General features: G+C 36.9%; 2 protein-coding genes across 2 annotated transcripts; both read right to left on the bottom strand.

Moving 5' to 3' along the window:
* Positions 1-915: 915 nt before the first annotated feature.
* Positions 916-9912, bottom strand: LOC121988417 (3-oxoacyl-[acyl-carrier-protein] synthase I, chloroplastic-like). Its single transcript, XM_042541844.1, has 7 exons — positions 9355-9912; positions 6593-7024; positions 5281-5454; positions 4476-4589; positions 4293-4394; positions 1297-1363; positions 916-1198 (listed from the first exon to the last, which is right to left on the bottom strand). Exons 1-7 carry the CDS (start codon positions 9796-9798, stop codon positions 1131-1133), a joined length of 1401 nt encoding a protein of 466 aa, XP_042397778.1. The 5' UTR covers positions 9799-9912; the 3' UTR covers positions 916-1130.
* Positions 9913-10301: 389 nt separating this feature from the next.
* Positions 10302-15072, bottom strand: LOC121988416 (transmembrane protein 87A-like). Its single transcript, XM_042541843.1, has 5 exons — positions 14737-15072; positions 11736-12666; positions 11482-11577; positions 11154-11290; positions 10302-10732 (listed from the first exon to the last, which is right to left on the bottom strand). Exons 1-5 carry the CDS (start codon positions 14952-14954, stop codon positions 10555-10557), a joined length of 1560 nt encoding a protein of 519 aa, XP_042397777.1. The 5' UTR covers positions 14955-15072; the 3' UTR covers positions 10302-10554.
* Positions 15073-16402: the final 1330 nt, after the last annotated feature.

The raw sequence follows: 16402 nt of genomic DNA, 5'->3' as shown, positions 1-16402 counted from the left end.
TGAATCTTAGACAACAGCTTGATGTTTAAATATTTTTTAAAAAAGAATGATCTATATAAATGAAAACCTATTTATATATTAAGTTATGTTTCATTCCTTTTAAATTTCTCATCTGATTAATCCTAAAAATAATTAGTCTTCCCTCTAAATTTATTTACCGAATAAATCCTGAATATAATTTATGTACACTCAAAATTGACCTTTAAGATATTCGTTACATTTGAAATTCAAATATTGATCCTTCTATTGCTCCTCTGAATGCTTTACCATGGCACCACACCCATGGGAGCCTCTTTTGGATTTTATTTGTGTTGTTGCAAATTAAGTCTATATTGCTACTTCCAATTAAGTTGGCAAGTCAAGAGAGAGATTAGCCTTAGACAAGGTGGCCAAACAAGTAACGTGGAGTCAGCTATCTGAGTGTGACAATAATTGCAAAAGCAAGAAAGATGTCTTAAGTGGCATGTACAAGCAAAAGCAAGCAAGATGTCCAAGTTGGTATGTCCAAGCGAAGTGAGCAAGCTCGAGGGAACAAGAGTTGCTTAAATTGAGCGCCACCAGTGGACCATGATAGACTTATGAAGTGAACCGAGCTAGTCAAATGAACTAGCTTAGAAAATTTGTCGAGTCGTTTGCACCAAGCATGCTATAGGATAATTATTATGCAGAATATAACAATTTTCCTATACAGGAACATAGCATAGACCATCTATTCACTAGACGAAACAAACTAAACAATGCATATTCATATTAGATTCATGATTCATTTCATTCTTTAAAGAGTATATACTTCATTCCTTCTCAATTCCATTCTACCTGGAAAATGCACCAATTTCTTTAAAGGGAAAACTTCCTCCCTTCCCCCTCATAAAACTCCACACTATCTGGATATTGACCAAACAAAAGAAACACAAATTGCAAGAATCAAATCTCTAAGAATTCAATTGGAATCTTAATCCCCCAACATATCACGCAGTGAGTTACTGGAAATTTGCTTCTTTTTTTTTTAACGTATCATGACTAAGTGTTTGCAGAAAAAAATTGCGACAAAGAAAATTCAGCTATGAAAAACACCAATTTTCCTGAACTCACTTGAAGAAGGTAAATCATCAAGGCAGAAAGAAAAGGAATCAAGCCCTGAAAGGTGCAAATACCACCACAGAATTGTGCCCTCCAAAACCAAATGAATTGGAAATAGCTGCAAGAGAGGTAACTACCATGAGAGACGGAATTAAATGAATCCAGAAAGGTGCATTAGGGAAATAAAACAAGACATGAGAAGAATTACAAACATACCGACATTGACTTCATGCTGCTGCTTCTTGTTTGCTACCGTATCAAACTCCACTGACGGCTCTGGGTTCTGCAGTTATTACAAAATAAGATATAACTACTTGATTTTAGATGAGAACTCAAATCCACACAATAACTGATTTTTATTAAATTCAAATCCTTCAGAAATCATATATTATTTCATAAAAGTGTATGTTACTAGATCCATTTCATCCTTCTAGATATAGCTGAATGATGTTACTGGTTTTTATGGCCCAACGAGTTATTTAACACCACAGAGTGCATGTTACACCAAATAACACTAGTACTCATTCAGCTCAGGCACGAACAACATTATCAATACAAACCTAACCCAGAACATGTCCAACAAATGGAGAAGGTATATTAAATACTAAATACTATGTTAGCAGAGTCATGGCCTAGTTCTTATTGTCTGTATTTAATCATTAATTAAAATTGTGTTGTAAAGGTGTTGGTGTGGTTTCGTTTGAAGGAGAATGCCAACATCGAATTGTTGTAGAAGTTGGTAATGTGTAATGAGAATACAAGTTTGTTGTGGGTCTAGTTACAAAAGCATGGAGGACTTGTTTTGTTATATACACCAGAAATGGAAAAGAAGCAAGGTTTTACAATCTTTCATCATAGTTTTAATCATCCCAAAATCTTGCAATCTTCATATTTAGCTAACTCATTTTATCATGATACGGTTTGGATCAACCTAGTTGGATCCGAGTCAGCAAAAGGCAATCTGATTCTGGTCATTTTCTCTGACCTCTCTATGCAGGTCACTGAAATTGTGAACTTGAAAGATGAAACCACTTATATCTCAAAACAAATTGATGGAATCACATCAAAACTGAAAGATGTCAATGATCTTGGTTGGAGGTCAATCATTTCAGTTTGTTCAAGGGGATAAAAAAAAAGGTAAGATACATTTAAAAATATTAATCTGAATTATCATGAATCTCAATGACCAAGAATTGACAATTGGTGTGTAAAAGAACCATAGAATACCAAGAATCTCAGAGAAATATTCATTTTTATCAATTTTTTCATTCAATTTATTTCAATAAGTCGTATCTTGTTTAAACCAATGAATAGAGGTTGCAATTTCCGAATCGTCTTGGTGATTCTAACTTAGGGATCCTAAAAGCAGTTCGGATCCCCTGGTTTGCAATCCCTAGCCCCCTCCTGGTCCCTTCTCTCATTTTCACTTCAAATGTCATTTCATTTACGCTCAAACTTCTCTAAAAGACTACCTAACTCATTAGTGACACACTTAGAATGAAATTTACTCTATTAATGCTCAAATCGACAAAATTTAACCAAAACATTCTCACTTGCATAAAAAACAATGAATTCACCCAAAAAGAGGTAAAACTTGATAAACTTTAGTCACAAATGAGTTAGGTAGTCTTTCGGATCAGTTTGAGCGTAAATAAAACGGCATCCGAAGTGTAAATGAGCGAAGGGACTAGGAGGGGACCAGAGATTGCGGACCAGGGATCCAAACTATCCTAAAAGAATCTTATAGAAAGTGAGACCTTGCCTCTGAAGAAGAGCTTGATTTCTAGAAGAGGTGGTTCACAGCTCTGTATGTATTTTATTTTAGGTTTTACTGCCTCTCCCCAAACTCAACTTATACAAGAAGAGGAGTGGGGCTAGGATAGAAAGAAATTCACCCCATAAGTTACTCTGTCCCGCTTCTCATTTAAGGTGAGAGCGAGAAGTTAAATACTCACTCCACTGTCTCATCCTATTGTCATCCATAATTGACAATGGATTCACCGATCTAATTGTCGAAGGAGTAACACAAGACTTCACCATCATTGGTGGATCATCTTGTGGCAATATAATTATATAAAATAATAATAATAATAATAATAAGTTAATAGTTTAACATATTATTTTAAGATAGTACTATATTAAATAGAAATATATTAAACTTACTGTAGTAAAAATATATCATATAAAGTTAATATTATTTAATTAAGTAATATAGATATGGTAAATACTAACTCCATTAATTAGTAATTATAAAAGGGGAGTGCACAACAGTGAAGTTGTTATGTGAATTTGAGGTCACGGGTTTGAGTCACAGAAACAGTCTCTTGCCAAATGCAAGATAAGGCCGTATGCAATTGACCCAATGTGGTCCAACCCTTCCTCGAGACCCCGATTGACAGGAGCTTTGTGCACCGAGCTGCCCTTTATAATCAAAGATTATACTAATAGTAATTTTTACTGGTAAATTAAAAATAAAACAAGTAAATCATGTCATTTTTTACTATCAAATATTAATTATTAATTTATTCAGTCTTTAATGGATTAATATTATCTACTTTTTAAAATGTTTTTCTTTTTTGAATTTTTCTCATTGATTCCAATCCTACTGATCCAATATGAATGAAGCTAAGTTTTTGGAAGGTTTGATATCAACATTGGTATCAACAATAGTAATTTTATATACCAACAGATGATAGGCTAGGGGGGTGGTTCTTTCTTTCACCAACAAGCCCTGGTAATCCCCTCTTCACCCCCGGATCGGCTGGTATCAACTATCAACTAGGATTTATATAGCTATGAACATAAACATCAAATTAATTATCTAACATATCATATATCTATCAGCAAGTAGACTATATTATTTGGACTAACCTCAATGCCATCTCTTATTCACTAATGAAGTAAAATATGATTGTATCCCAATTCATATTTTATTACATCTACCAATTTTGTGTATTGTTCTTGTATATGTAAAATATCTGGCCAGAATTTGTTAATGAAACATTGATATATTTCATTACAACTTTGCAAAATATCACATTCATTTTGTCCATTTCAATAAGAAAAATATTTTCACTTACAAACTGGTTTATTGAGGGGTATATGTAAAATATCTGGCCAGAATTTGTTAATGAAACATTGATATATTTCATTACTTTGCAAAATATCACATTCATTTTGTCCATTTCAATAAGAAAAATATTTCCACTTACAAACTGGTTTATTGAGGGGTGCAGCCATCCTGTAGTTATGGCTTTCACAGTAGCGATAGCCTCTAGACCTCCTGCTGCACCAAGGCAGTGTCCTATCATAGACTGAAAAAAGGAGGAACATGAGCATCTCAGAAAAACATAAAGCAATTTCAAGTCATTCAAAGATGACAAGAAGGTCCTTGCCTTCGTAGAATTCATTTTGATCCCAGATGGATTCTTGAAAACTTGTTTAATGGCATTCACCTCAGCTAGATCTCCCGCAAGTGTGGAAGTTGCATGGGCATTTATATAATTAACCTGAAAATCAAGGTCATCCAGAGAAGTTTGGAAAGAATTTTCAGAATTAGGAAACTCTTGCAAGTGCTGATGTGCTGTTCATTACATCATTTAGAGTCGCTCTCACATATGGCATATTGAGTTTCAAATGTCAAATTTCATGTGAGTCAAGTGGCAGTTTTCTTGTCAAGAGGAGAAATAGGTTATAAGCGATGTAAGTGTAACATATTGCTCTTGTATTGCCATATTAGGAGTTATACTACGAGTAGAACCATATAAAATTACAAATTTTTGTAAGGAAAGTGATGGATTCCAGATACACAACATTCTAATTTGGACATAAATAAAGAGAACAAACCTAGAGAAAACTTTCCATTTAGCAGTAGCTAGACCATTCAGTTTGCAGTTTTTTTATATGACAAACCATGTGCTTGCAAAACAAGGACACAAAATACCCCCAGAAAATATGTGATAGGTAAACAAAAGAAATTTTGATCAAAACTATACGGCATAGATATATAAAACAACGATAATTTATATGATATACGCATACAAGGACATAAGCATGTAAGCTTGATCAAAATAATTAACATGGAATTTCATCTGTTTAACGATAAATCAAATAATGTCTTTTCTAGAGTCAATGAAGAGTGAAACAAAGTTGATAAATAATCTGTATGCTTTGAGAGTTGAACCAAAAATTATCTATTACCTCTTCTGGAGCCACACCAGCATCTTCAAGGCTTTTCTGAATGCAAGATGAAACGCCAAGTCCATCTGCTCGAGGATCTGTCATATGGTAGGCATCACAGTTTACAGCACCTCCAAGGTACTCAGCAATAATTGGAGCATCTCGTTTCATAGCATGTTCAAGACTCTCCAGAACCTAGACAAGGTGTTTCCACACAGTAAGAAATGATAGAAAGCAATATCCATATGAATCACAGTCATTATTTGCCCAAGTTAGCCAATGTTACTATTTGTCATGCTAGATGAGTTGCATGGGCATTAAGCACTAAAAATCATATGTAACTAACCATAAATCTTGGAATTGGGATAACGCCATCTAATTTTTCACAAGTTGAAAAGCAACAAATTTTGAGGTAGCCCTATCTAGTCTGTGGTTATTAAGCCTAACCAAGTTATAAATTGTGGAACTCTGAGAATTAGATGGTTCATCACAATGCATGACATAACCATTTGTATTTTGTAATACCAACGCCATCAACTTTCCAGCTGTCCATTTTCTCGTACTTTATCAAACTAAAATCACGAATTAGCAAGGTTCCACTTATCCTACATTATAAGATTCTAAAATGTTTTTGTCACTAGTGGCATTGACTTGCATAGCTAAAGGCCTATGATTTTTTAAATAATAATAACTAGCTCAAATTTGAGTAACCTCTCATACTATATTTGGATCACAGAAAACTAAAGTTACAAAAAAAATTGGGTATGGATGAGGAAAAGATACTCAACCCTTTTTCCTTTGATGGACCTGTCAGCGTACCACATCAGAACATAGCATGAATGAAACCATGCTGCAGACTTGCATAAGCTTGAGTTCCTCAAATTAGTAATTTTTTATATCTCAAAATGCAAGTTTCCATTTGGTACCAAAAACAAATAATAGGAATGTGGCAAGTAACCATTTGAAGAAGAAAAAAACAATCATATAATAACAAATAATTATCAATGACCATTTTCCAACATCTTTCTGTATTGATCTGGATCTATATTTCAGCTTCAGTCCACTTCTAAGTTGGAAAGACTCCAAGATAAAAAGGGTGCAACAGATTTGACCAGTGGCCAATGGGAACTTGCCGCAGAGCAAATAAATGAAATTGGTGAGTCCCATAGGAACCACAATGGATCCTGTTTGTAGATTCTAAAACTTGAGGGATAGTGCTTGTACATATGAAACTTAGAAAAGTTCATTGAAGTGAATCAAGAAAAGATAACCCTGATAACACATCTCAACAAAATACATGGCAAAAGAATAATAAAAATAGGTTAGTACATACCAATACACCAGCACCTTCTCCCATAACAAAACCATCTCTGTCCTTATCCCATGGTCTTGATGCAGTTTCAGGATCATCATTCCTCTGAGATAACGCTCTACACGCAATAAAACCTCCCACACCAATTGGAATGATTGCAGCTTCAGTACCACCAGCAATCATTATATCAGCCTCACCACAACGAATATGATTAGCGGCAGCATAAAAGCAATAATTTGAAGTTGCACAAGCAGTAGAAATTGAGTAGTTAGGACCCATGAAACCAATGTCCATTGCAAGTAGTGCAGAACCCATGTTTGTTATTGCATATGGAATAAAAAAAGGAGTTATTTTCCTGTGGCCTTTCTCAATAAGAGCCTGAACACCATCAGAAAAGACACTAAGGCCGCCCATGCCAGTACCGACAAGAACACCAGCGCGAACCTTGTCAATCTGCTAAAAAAAAACTAGCTAGTTAAAAAGAACAAACCAAATACTACGTAATGAAATGGTGAAAATAACAAAAATAAGTTCATCATTTGTTAACCACTTAGAGAAAAAACTTAAACAATTTAACTCTGTATTAAACATATAAAAGTTAGGAAGAAGGGTGTGCTTATTGCTGGTCTACATCGCATTTTGTAAGTTCTACATTGATCTTGCATATTCACATTCTCTTTACTGATGTGATAATGCCCTCAATTAATGTATGGTGCTAAAATTTGGGTCGTTGTTGGCAGCAACTTTTATTGAAACATCTTGGATGTTAATCATGCCAAATCTTCTTGAAAAATTAATCACCAAACCTGTTGTCTGATGAGATTAGGCGAAGTGCAAACATTAACGATTATCAGAGCATGTCTTCTTTGCTGTTTCCAATGATCTCAACATTATTGCATTTTTTGCTTCATTATTGAGGTTTGTTTGAAATTCCTTACTATATAGTTAGCAAGGACACTATTTCTTACCAGATAAAACTACTCAGTTAGAAACAAGATTAATAGTTCAACAACTCACCTATGAAAAGAAGAAATAAGCTTATTAGTTCAACAACTCACCCATGAAAAGAAGATCAAGGACTCCACCAGACAGCTTATGAATTACTGAAAGAAATAGGGTTGACAAGTGGCACCAGAACTTAGTGAAGGAAGTTATAGAACCAAAACAGTTGAAGCCCTTGCTCCACTAGCTCTAAATGTATTATGTTAATGAATGTCAAAGCTGAACTATGAAGCAAGATTCCAAGTGTCAGCTTTTTTTTATCAATTTCACCCCAAAACTAGGAATTTCCACTCAAATCCTATCTGTTTTAAAAAATATTTTAGAGTCTGCTGATATAATATGAGGGACAATGATACCATACTTGTTATAATAATAACAAATGATATATTAGGCTCCATTTTAAAAGAAAGTTAACATAATGATAATTACAGAAAAATACAAAAGAATATACATATTGGTGCATACTAACATATAGTAATATATTTTGGTGAATTGAAAAATAAACAAAGCAAATCAGGAAGGAATTAATGTAAATCGAATAGGAGACTATGAGAAAATATTCTTCCTTTAAGACCCTTTCAAACTTAAGGTGTTGCAAATTTCTTCAATTTTCAACAAACAAGATTAAGGATGATTATATATATTGCAGAAACTTCAGATTACCAATTAGGTCGGAACAAATGACACACCAGCCTAAGGACTATTTGCATAATCTTCAGGATGATAGGATATTAGTAACACATCTACAAATGTGTGACCTCCGAGTTACCACCTAATGCAAGATTGAGCGACCCACTTGGTCATAGGATTATATATGCATTCTTAGATGATGATAAGATTTCTAAACAAAGAACTGTTTGATGATGTGATTAAAAACGCAAAATGTTTCAACTTAAAAGGAGTAGCACTGGCGTTGTTGGTTCAAGTCTATAGGAAGAATTATAGGTGTAGGATCAGAGTGAAGACTGATCTTTTGATGCTGAAACAAGAGACTGAATGGAATTAAATGACAGTTGTAGATATAAGATAAAATAGTAGATTTGTGGAACTTGGTCACCGGTTGATCAAAAGGATAGCTTGTCGAGTTGTAGAAATCAACGATCCTGAAGCACATAGTTGCTATCTTAAACCCAATGGTTGTAATTGCAGTCTAGAAAGTTTCCTCTAGGCTACGACCATACAACGAGATCGTACACTTTCCTAGGGAAGAGCCACAGTCCACCCGACTCAGAAACAAGATCACCAGAATGTGCTCACCATAGTGCGCAATTTCGGTAGCGAACTTTGTCTGCAGAAAGGAAGAAGACCTTTGTCACAGGAGCGAGAAGAGAGACTGCTTCTATTGATCCAGGGTAAATTTGCCCAAACCATTCTGGTCGTTATATTAACAATTCCACACTTTTGGTTTGCGCCTCTTGAGTTGTACTCATCCAACCTTATCCTGAGCCATTTGATGTCCATACATCTAAGAAGAATCTACCGAGGGATTGCACTGGGTGGATTGGGGCATAACAACGAAGGATGAAGAGTCAATAGAGGTCGTCGAAGAGGAAGGAAGAGCCTCTTGAGAAGATGAGGAAGATACTGATGCCGGAGCGGTACTGACAAGGATCTCATCGGACAAGACGAACCAGGAGATGTCATTCATGTGCCACGGAAGCAAGTCGTGACGACGAAAGGGAGAGTCCATAAATGTGAGCACCAAAATGAAGACACATCGAATTTGGTAGAGAACAGTAAAGAAGAAAACCTCAGTCAGTCACAAAGGATGCAAATCTAACCTTGGCAATGGCTTCGCTCCCAAGGCCGAGGCCGGCGCTCTCAAGGGCCTTCTTGCCACTAACCAGGCAATACCTCAAACAGTCGTCCAGCCTTCGATCATTCTTCCCGTCGATGTACCCCTCCGAAGAGAACCCCCTGATCTGTCCGGCGAACCTGGTGGGGAGCTTGGAGGCGTCGAACCGGTCAATGGGCCCGATCCCGCTCTCCCCTTGGAGTAGCTTCTCGTAATAGGTTTCCAGGTCGTTGCCGAACACGGAAACCAGTCCCATCCCGGTGATGACCACCCGTTTCTTGGGATCGGCCTCTCTGCGAGACGCGGCCGCGGAGACTCGAACAGCGAGAAGCCGGCGTAGTGCTACGGAGCGGGAGCGCCGGTGGTCGGGGAGGGGAGAAGAGGAGCTGAGGCGGAGCCCGTCCATGGAGGGGACGCGTAGCGCGAGCATGGTGGCGACGGGGGAAATGGAGGAGAAGTGGTAGCGAGAGAACTACCAGCGTTTTCTCTGTAATTATTTAAGCGAGCGAGAGCGGCGATGCGAACAAGAAGATGCAAGGGATCGTATCCAGTGTTAATCTCGGCACAGCGTGAACGGTATTCGATGCTGGAAGCCTAGCAAGAGCGCAAAAGTAGATGACGTGGGAGGTGAATATTGATCTGTGAGATACAAATTACACCTGGAAAATATAAAGGATTGATTTACACGTTATTGTACGTGGATCGTATTAGGTAGAGTTAGGTTCGAATTTCAATCAAGTTGAGAAAAAAAAATCCTTTCCGTACTAATTAATTATAATTTTTCGATTTATCTCACAAATAATTGTAGGATCGATTGTGCGACGACGAATTTACTTTTTACTACAATTACTCGACAAGATTCACATAGACCTGAATTTAATAATTGAACTAATGCAAATTAGTAGTTGAGCTACAAAATGCTTGAAACCATAATGAAGCGATAAAAAATTTCAATTTTATACAGCCATCGTATAGTGGATAATCCAACTAAAATTTTGAACAAAAATGTGAAATCAAAATTATTAACTACACGGCCATGCTACAACATGATAAATAAGGTCTAAATGCAAAGCTAATATTATGGGGGAGTGGAAGACCTCATTATATCAATTTGATACTGCTTATTGAATTCTCTGATGGCATGAACCAGCAAATTCATGCAGGTAGAGATGAAGTAGTGACTTTGCTACGCCCTTTTATCTTCCTCAATGTCTTCATTGTGTGAGTTGGTGGTGTTGAAGCCCAAAGTTGATTTGGCATCAGTATAACTGTGAGTATCTCTTGGAGGAATTGGTCCAGGTTTTATTAACGAGAGGGATTCCTCTCGATCAAAATCTTCGAACCCATCCTCTGAGTAAGCAAATCTAAAAGAGGAGAAAAAGAAAGAGGCGTGAATTTGAAAAACACTTACCGGAAATGCTGCATGAATATCACTGTTATCTTCTTCTTTTTTTTTGCAACCAATCAAACAGTTAAATGGATTATCATGTCGCGTTGCAGTTTACTAAGACCTTGTTCTCTTTGTCCAAAATTTTCAACTACAACTACTATTTTCAAACTACCAAGTCTGTAGCACTTGTGATCAGACCACAACAATCAAATGGACCTTCTCTCCAAAGATCAACTTCTTGTCTCAAGGTTTACGCTAGCACTGCTTATCCTAAGTATTGTCAGTCTTTTAAGCATTTCAACCCTACACATTGTTCTTTGACTAATTGAGGTTGGTGTTATTCAGTGTTCAGGAATGAAATGAAATTGCAAGATCCCTAAGATCCAGGGATTTACCTAGTTGAATTCTGGGAGGGTGCCCAAAGAACAGCAATCACGCCGAGAACAGAAAAGGAAAGAATTTGCCAAAAGGCAGGAATGATCCAAGCCCTCTGCCAGTTCTCGTTGTATATGTCAGTTGACTTGAAGTAAAGCTGCAGGAAAATAGCATTATCTAATCATGTAGGCAGTCATATACAAAATTGTAATATTAAGCAAGTGGGTCTATGGAAAATTTTCTTTTCAGATAATCAAGTTTCTTTGCGGTTGAGGTCAAAGGAGCATAAAGACTATATTTGTCCCTGCTGTTGAAGAAGACAACATTAGCAGAACTAATCTTTATTACCTCATATCCGATCCAACAAACAGATACAACAACAGCGACACCCAAAGCATTCGTGAAGTTCCTGTAAATGTCCAGCTTAGCCATCAACCGTCTAGCCTGTCAAGAACCACAAAGTAATTATTAGATACCTTTGAACATATTATTAACCTAAAAGTTGTACTGGTGAAAATGTAGTAAACAAAATTACACTAAGCGAAGTGAGATAAGATTCCATAGAGACTGGAATCGAGGAGAAACTGAAGCACTTCAAGTACCTGGAGTTTCTCTAGAGTTTTGGAAAGAGAAGTGAATATCCACAGAATGAAGAATGCATCCAGTAGTGCCACAGGAAGAATCAAAAACAGTCTTGCCTTTCCAGCTATATCACTTATGGCACCTGCATTCTCTACCAACTCAAGTATCTCCGACGCTACAAAAAATGTTGCTCCCAGCATAATCACCTTCGAAGTGAGACCCCCTAGAGTAGGTCTGACAACTCCATACCCCATAGAAACAACAAGAATGATAACTCGTGACACCGTTCTCTTTACTGTGCCAAAGGTTACTGCCCAAAAGGTGATTCCTATCGGTCTGAGACCAGTTGCATTGAACTCAGCATATTCAAAGTACCACAATGCCATTTCAAACATGCCTAATGTGATGACAAGTGTTATGCAGTTCTGAAGTGGAAGAACCTCTCTCCAAAACCTCACATACTGTGAGAACCAAAACATTCCAAGTATCACAAATGCAAACGACATAACCCCATAAAAATACATGAGAGGGGCCATCCTTCCAGGCAGATAGCCAGAAGGATTTTTCCACACAGTCTTCCCCTCTATCACCAATCCTTTAAGTGATGGATCACAATATATAAAATACAGGTTGTACATCCCAGTTCTTGTGATGGAAATACTGTGAGATGGCAAAGTTGTAACATGATTTTTTGCACTGAAAGTTGCAGTTATCACTTGAGGCCAGTTAGGATTTTGTTTACTAGTCCTATAAATGACTGTACCCTGAGTGCAAGCACCTAATTTCGCCAGATCTGAGGTGCAGCAAATAGCTCGTTGTCCACCATAGGCTGATCCACCAATTATTTCTCGATCTTCTACCTCAAACACAATTGCTTGCACCATAACAGAATCCATCTCTTTACTACTTTGAGCAGCTTCCTCAGTTCGTGTGAAAGTGATCTTATCAAAGCTGAAAAAAGGAAACAAAGTCAACACATGAATAACTATGGATTTGCCATGAAAAGTAAGTGGGAAGAATATTCACACAAAACACTTTGTGAAAGATATTGTTGTAAACTATTTGTCCTTTAATAAAAGAAACAGCAAATCCCAATATATGAGGCTCCTGCTAGTGCAGAATTGGAAGAGGTTCAATCCATTCAGCCTCATATTGGGAATAGAAAGAGGAGAGATGATTTTATAACTCAATTATCTATTCAGATCACAAAGTAGAAACATTTCAAATGGTTGTTGACACCACATCTGACCTTTTAAGTCTTAATATCTAGCTAAAAAAGAAAGTACTTCTTTGTTTAGATCGTGTTGTAGGATTAAGAACATTGTCATATGTTCAACTTTTAAGTGAACTAGAACTACGGTGTAATATACCAAAAATGAAAACACTAACTTGGAACTAAAAACTGACTTTCAGATTTGACTCGCAGGAAGAGACTTTGCCAGAGAAACCAAATGAAAATAGGTGTGAAATTCATGGAGACACTAAATATTATTAAAAATCTAAAACCTTACAGAGTTCTATTGATATGAAACCTTATGATATTCTGATATTTCAGGTTTCCTTGAATTAATACAATCCAATTCTATCAAACTTGCTCTAGAATAATGCTAGTTAACTCAGGAATAAAATGATTGGATTTTCTCCATTAGATGAACTATGAGTTATTAATTCAGTTGTGGTATTGTGAGTTTAGTCCCATATGGATCTTTTTAGGGTTTATGTTGAGTGTTGTGTACCAAGAAATAAGTGTCCATTTCCAAAAATAACATTATATAAAATACCTCTTTTCCCTATTCAAATGGTAGAATAATTTCTGTTTAGCGTGAGGTTTCCTACACTAATGTTCTTAAGGGTGAGGCAATCAATTTCAGCAATAGCCTTCCACCTGTTTCCTCCCTCTCAAGCATTGCAGCCACCCAGCAGCATCAGCACTGTGCTTCTCTCAGTCTCAATGTGCGGATTGGCATGTTGTCCATCTCTTTGTGCCAAACCTGCATACTTTTGCTTCAGCAAAAGATGCTTTGGTGCTCAAGTTTATCTAATATTCAAGTCAGGGTTTTGGTTCTTATTTAACCCTTGGAACCAATCCCAAATAGTAGGTGGTTCTCGAGTTGATCTTGTCTGCCATGGAGTTGACTCTCGTTGTTGTACATTGACGATCCCTTTAACCCTAGTAACAACAATCAGTTCTCGTTGAGTGCTTTCCTTCTCCCTATAGTTTGCATGTCAGATATTATCTCATAGCAAGGAGAAGCCCACTCTGGAGATAATCTCTTAGGATCACGCCTTATCCACTCAATGACACCCCTCGGACCACCTCTATCCATCTGTTGTGTGATGTCATGCTATAGGACATGTTCACTCAAGACATTTTCTCCTAGGGTTTCATCTCATCCTATCTCTCTTTTTCGATGCATTGATGTAAGGTTGAAGGAATCGACACCTACTTCCTTGCCATGTTAGATTTTGTTTCCTTTCTGTGAGATGTTTTCCTAAATTATGTAACAATTTTCTAAAAGAAAAAAGGTAGGAATTTGAATACATACCACACTTTTGATTTATTCAAGATAAGTTATGTGACAGATTCAGCATAGATATTATCTATTATCCAACCTGAGGAAGAGTATTGAAGGTATTACTAGTCCTTTGTTGTTTATTTTGGGTTTAGTCCATTTGATGTTGAGTCCTCTATAATATATTTCACTTCTATGATACATTGTCTATGATATTTCACTTCTCTAACTGATTCCATTTCAAATTATAGCAATTTGGAATCTAGCAAAAAATTCGACTCATTGGGAAATCACATTGATACTAATACCACCAGTCATGGAGAGATCCTAGTGTTAGATCCATAAAACATCAACTCAATGTTGGAAAGTTTGTGCCGCAACACAATTCAGCTCTCAATCCCCCAATCTCCTGCTTCTCCATAGATCCCGTCCCCACAGTAGCCTAAAACCCAGGAACCAAATCAAGACACCTCAGATCTATCGAACAAACAAGGACAAGGAGAAGTACCGGATAAAGGACTCCCCGCTACCGGAGGTGGCGTTGCCACCGGGGACGGAGGCGTAGAGTCCCTCGCTACCTCCGTGAAGGATGAAAGCGTTGCCTTTGGGGACAAACTTCTCGCCGACGTAGCTGTGCACCGAGCCGTCCACGAAGGGGGCGAGAATGCCACAGAAAACCACGAACCCGAGAAGAGGAGGAGCAATGCAAGGATCGAGGCGCGCCATCGGAGGATTGAAGAGAAGGAAAGTGGCGAGGACGAAGGGCTCGAGCTGTGGATCTGGCAACTGCTGCTGCTTCCAGAGGGCGAAGCTTCTTCACAGCACGATAGAGAGAGGTTATTTGTAATGCGATATTTGGATTCATTTCTCACTCGAACACGTTAAACCCGCACAATGGACCAGCAGGTACAGGATCGGGACCTACGTTACGGAGACTCGCTCATTGAGGTACTCGGTGGGTAAAAAGTAACTGTATTTTAATGTTAGTTTTCTCTGAATTAGATCCGAGCGAGGTTTAAGAAAGGGGCTAAATGTCATTAGGTAACTTAGTTTGGCCCGTGTTTAGCGGATATAAATTGGCCTATTAGTGCAAAGTCCACTGTCTATGACCATTGATGGAGAGGGGTTTGGCACAGTTTACCATTTTGGATAGATTTGAGCTTGATGCAGCAGAGAACATCTTCTAGACCGTAAAATGGGATTTAGAAGATGGTCCATGTATTGATATAATAGTTGGTCTCCATTTATAAAATAGATGGCGATGAATTATTTTTTGAATTGTAAAAACGATCTAAAGGATCCTGCCTCTTTCGTACAGTGCGGACATCCCAATAATATTTTAAGCATTCATTATTTGATTTCTAATTGTAACTAAGTATTTTTTTTTTCTGCAATAATGATAAATTTTGATTATTGATTGTAAATTTTGATTGTCAATATAAGTATTTTTAGATTTCTCTTGATAATAGAAGAAAAAAAATTTATAGAACTGAGTATTTTTAAAATTAATCGACTACAAATAAGATATCCGGTGCTATTAAAAAATATAAAAAAATTAAAAACTCAACGTTAAACCCTTCGAGATCATCTCCACTTAGTATTCTATTTAAAGTTTAAGAAATATCAATTAAAATCAGACTAGCTCTCCAAGTAACAATTATTATCTAAATACTATTATTAAATTGTTCCAAATAAACTTAAAATGATGCAAATTAAATAGACTAGCTCTTCATTTGTTATTTACAACTATCCGATCATGTGATCAAAACTTACCATCTTTTTCATGCCATAAACAAAATACCAGCCCTTTTTGTTTGATATTATTCATCAAAAGATCACATGACTCTTTCATGTATACCCCAAATCATCAGTCATAAATAGCAAAAAGGATTGATCACTTTTACTAAGTCTTATACTTTGATCCCGTTTAGAAGTTGAATGGATGAGCGGCGAATAAAAGGATAGGAATATTGATGACGGAGGAATGACCTAGAGTTGAAAATTGCAAATCTAGTGCACCACAAAGAGGGCAAACAGGAACCTAGAGTAAGAACCAGGGAGGGGGTCCTTGACACAGGTACTCTGATACTTAAGTCAAAACTGTAGCCCTGGCTAAAAATAGAGAATAATATGAACAGTAAAATAGTAATGTGGATGTGTATACATGCACGTGC

Source organism: Zingiber officinale, chromosome 6B (assembly GCF_018446385.1).
Source record: "Zingiber officinale cultivar Zhangliang chromosome 6B, Zo_v1.1, whole genome shotgun sequence".
Taxonomy (NCBI): Eukaryota; Viridiplantae; Streptophyta; class Magnoliopsida; order Zingiberales; family Zingiberaceae; genus Zingiber; species Zingiber officinale.
Note: the sequence above shows the minus strand (reverse complement) of the source record. Positions and strands in the feature narration are given on the sequence as shown.

Excerpts from the sequence above, each read along its gene's own strand:
- LOC121988417 (XM_042541844.1), bottom strand. The coding sequence starts at position 9,798 with ATGCTCGCGCTACGCGTCCCCTCCATGGACGGGCTCCGCCTCAGCTCC. Across the intron at positions 7,025-9,354 it reads GGAGCGAAGCCATTGCCAAG|ATTGACAAGGTTCGCGCTGG; the intron begins GTTAGATTTGCA and ends TTTTTTTAGCAG. Across the intron at positions 1,199-1,296 it reads GCAGCATGAAGTCAATGTCG|CTATTTCCAATTCATTTGGT; the intron begins GTATGTTTGTAA and ends CCTCTCTTGCAG.
- LOC121988416 (XM_042541843.1), bottom strand. The coding sequence starts at position 14,954 with ATGGCGCGCCTCGATCCTTGCATTGCTCCTCCTCTTCTCGGGTTCGTG. Across the intron at positions 12,667-14,736 it reads AGCGGGGAGTCCTTTATCCG|CTTTGATAAGATCACTTTCA; the intron begins GTACTTCTCCTT and ends TCCTTTTTTCAG. Across the intron at positions 10,733-11,153 it reads CCCTCCCAGAATTCAACTAG|ATTTGCTTACTCAGAGGATG; the intron begins GTAAATCCCTGG and ends CTCCTCTTTTAG.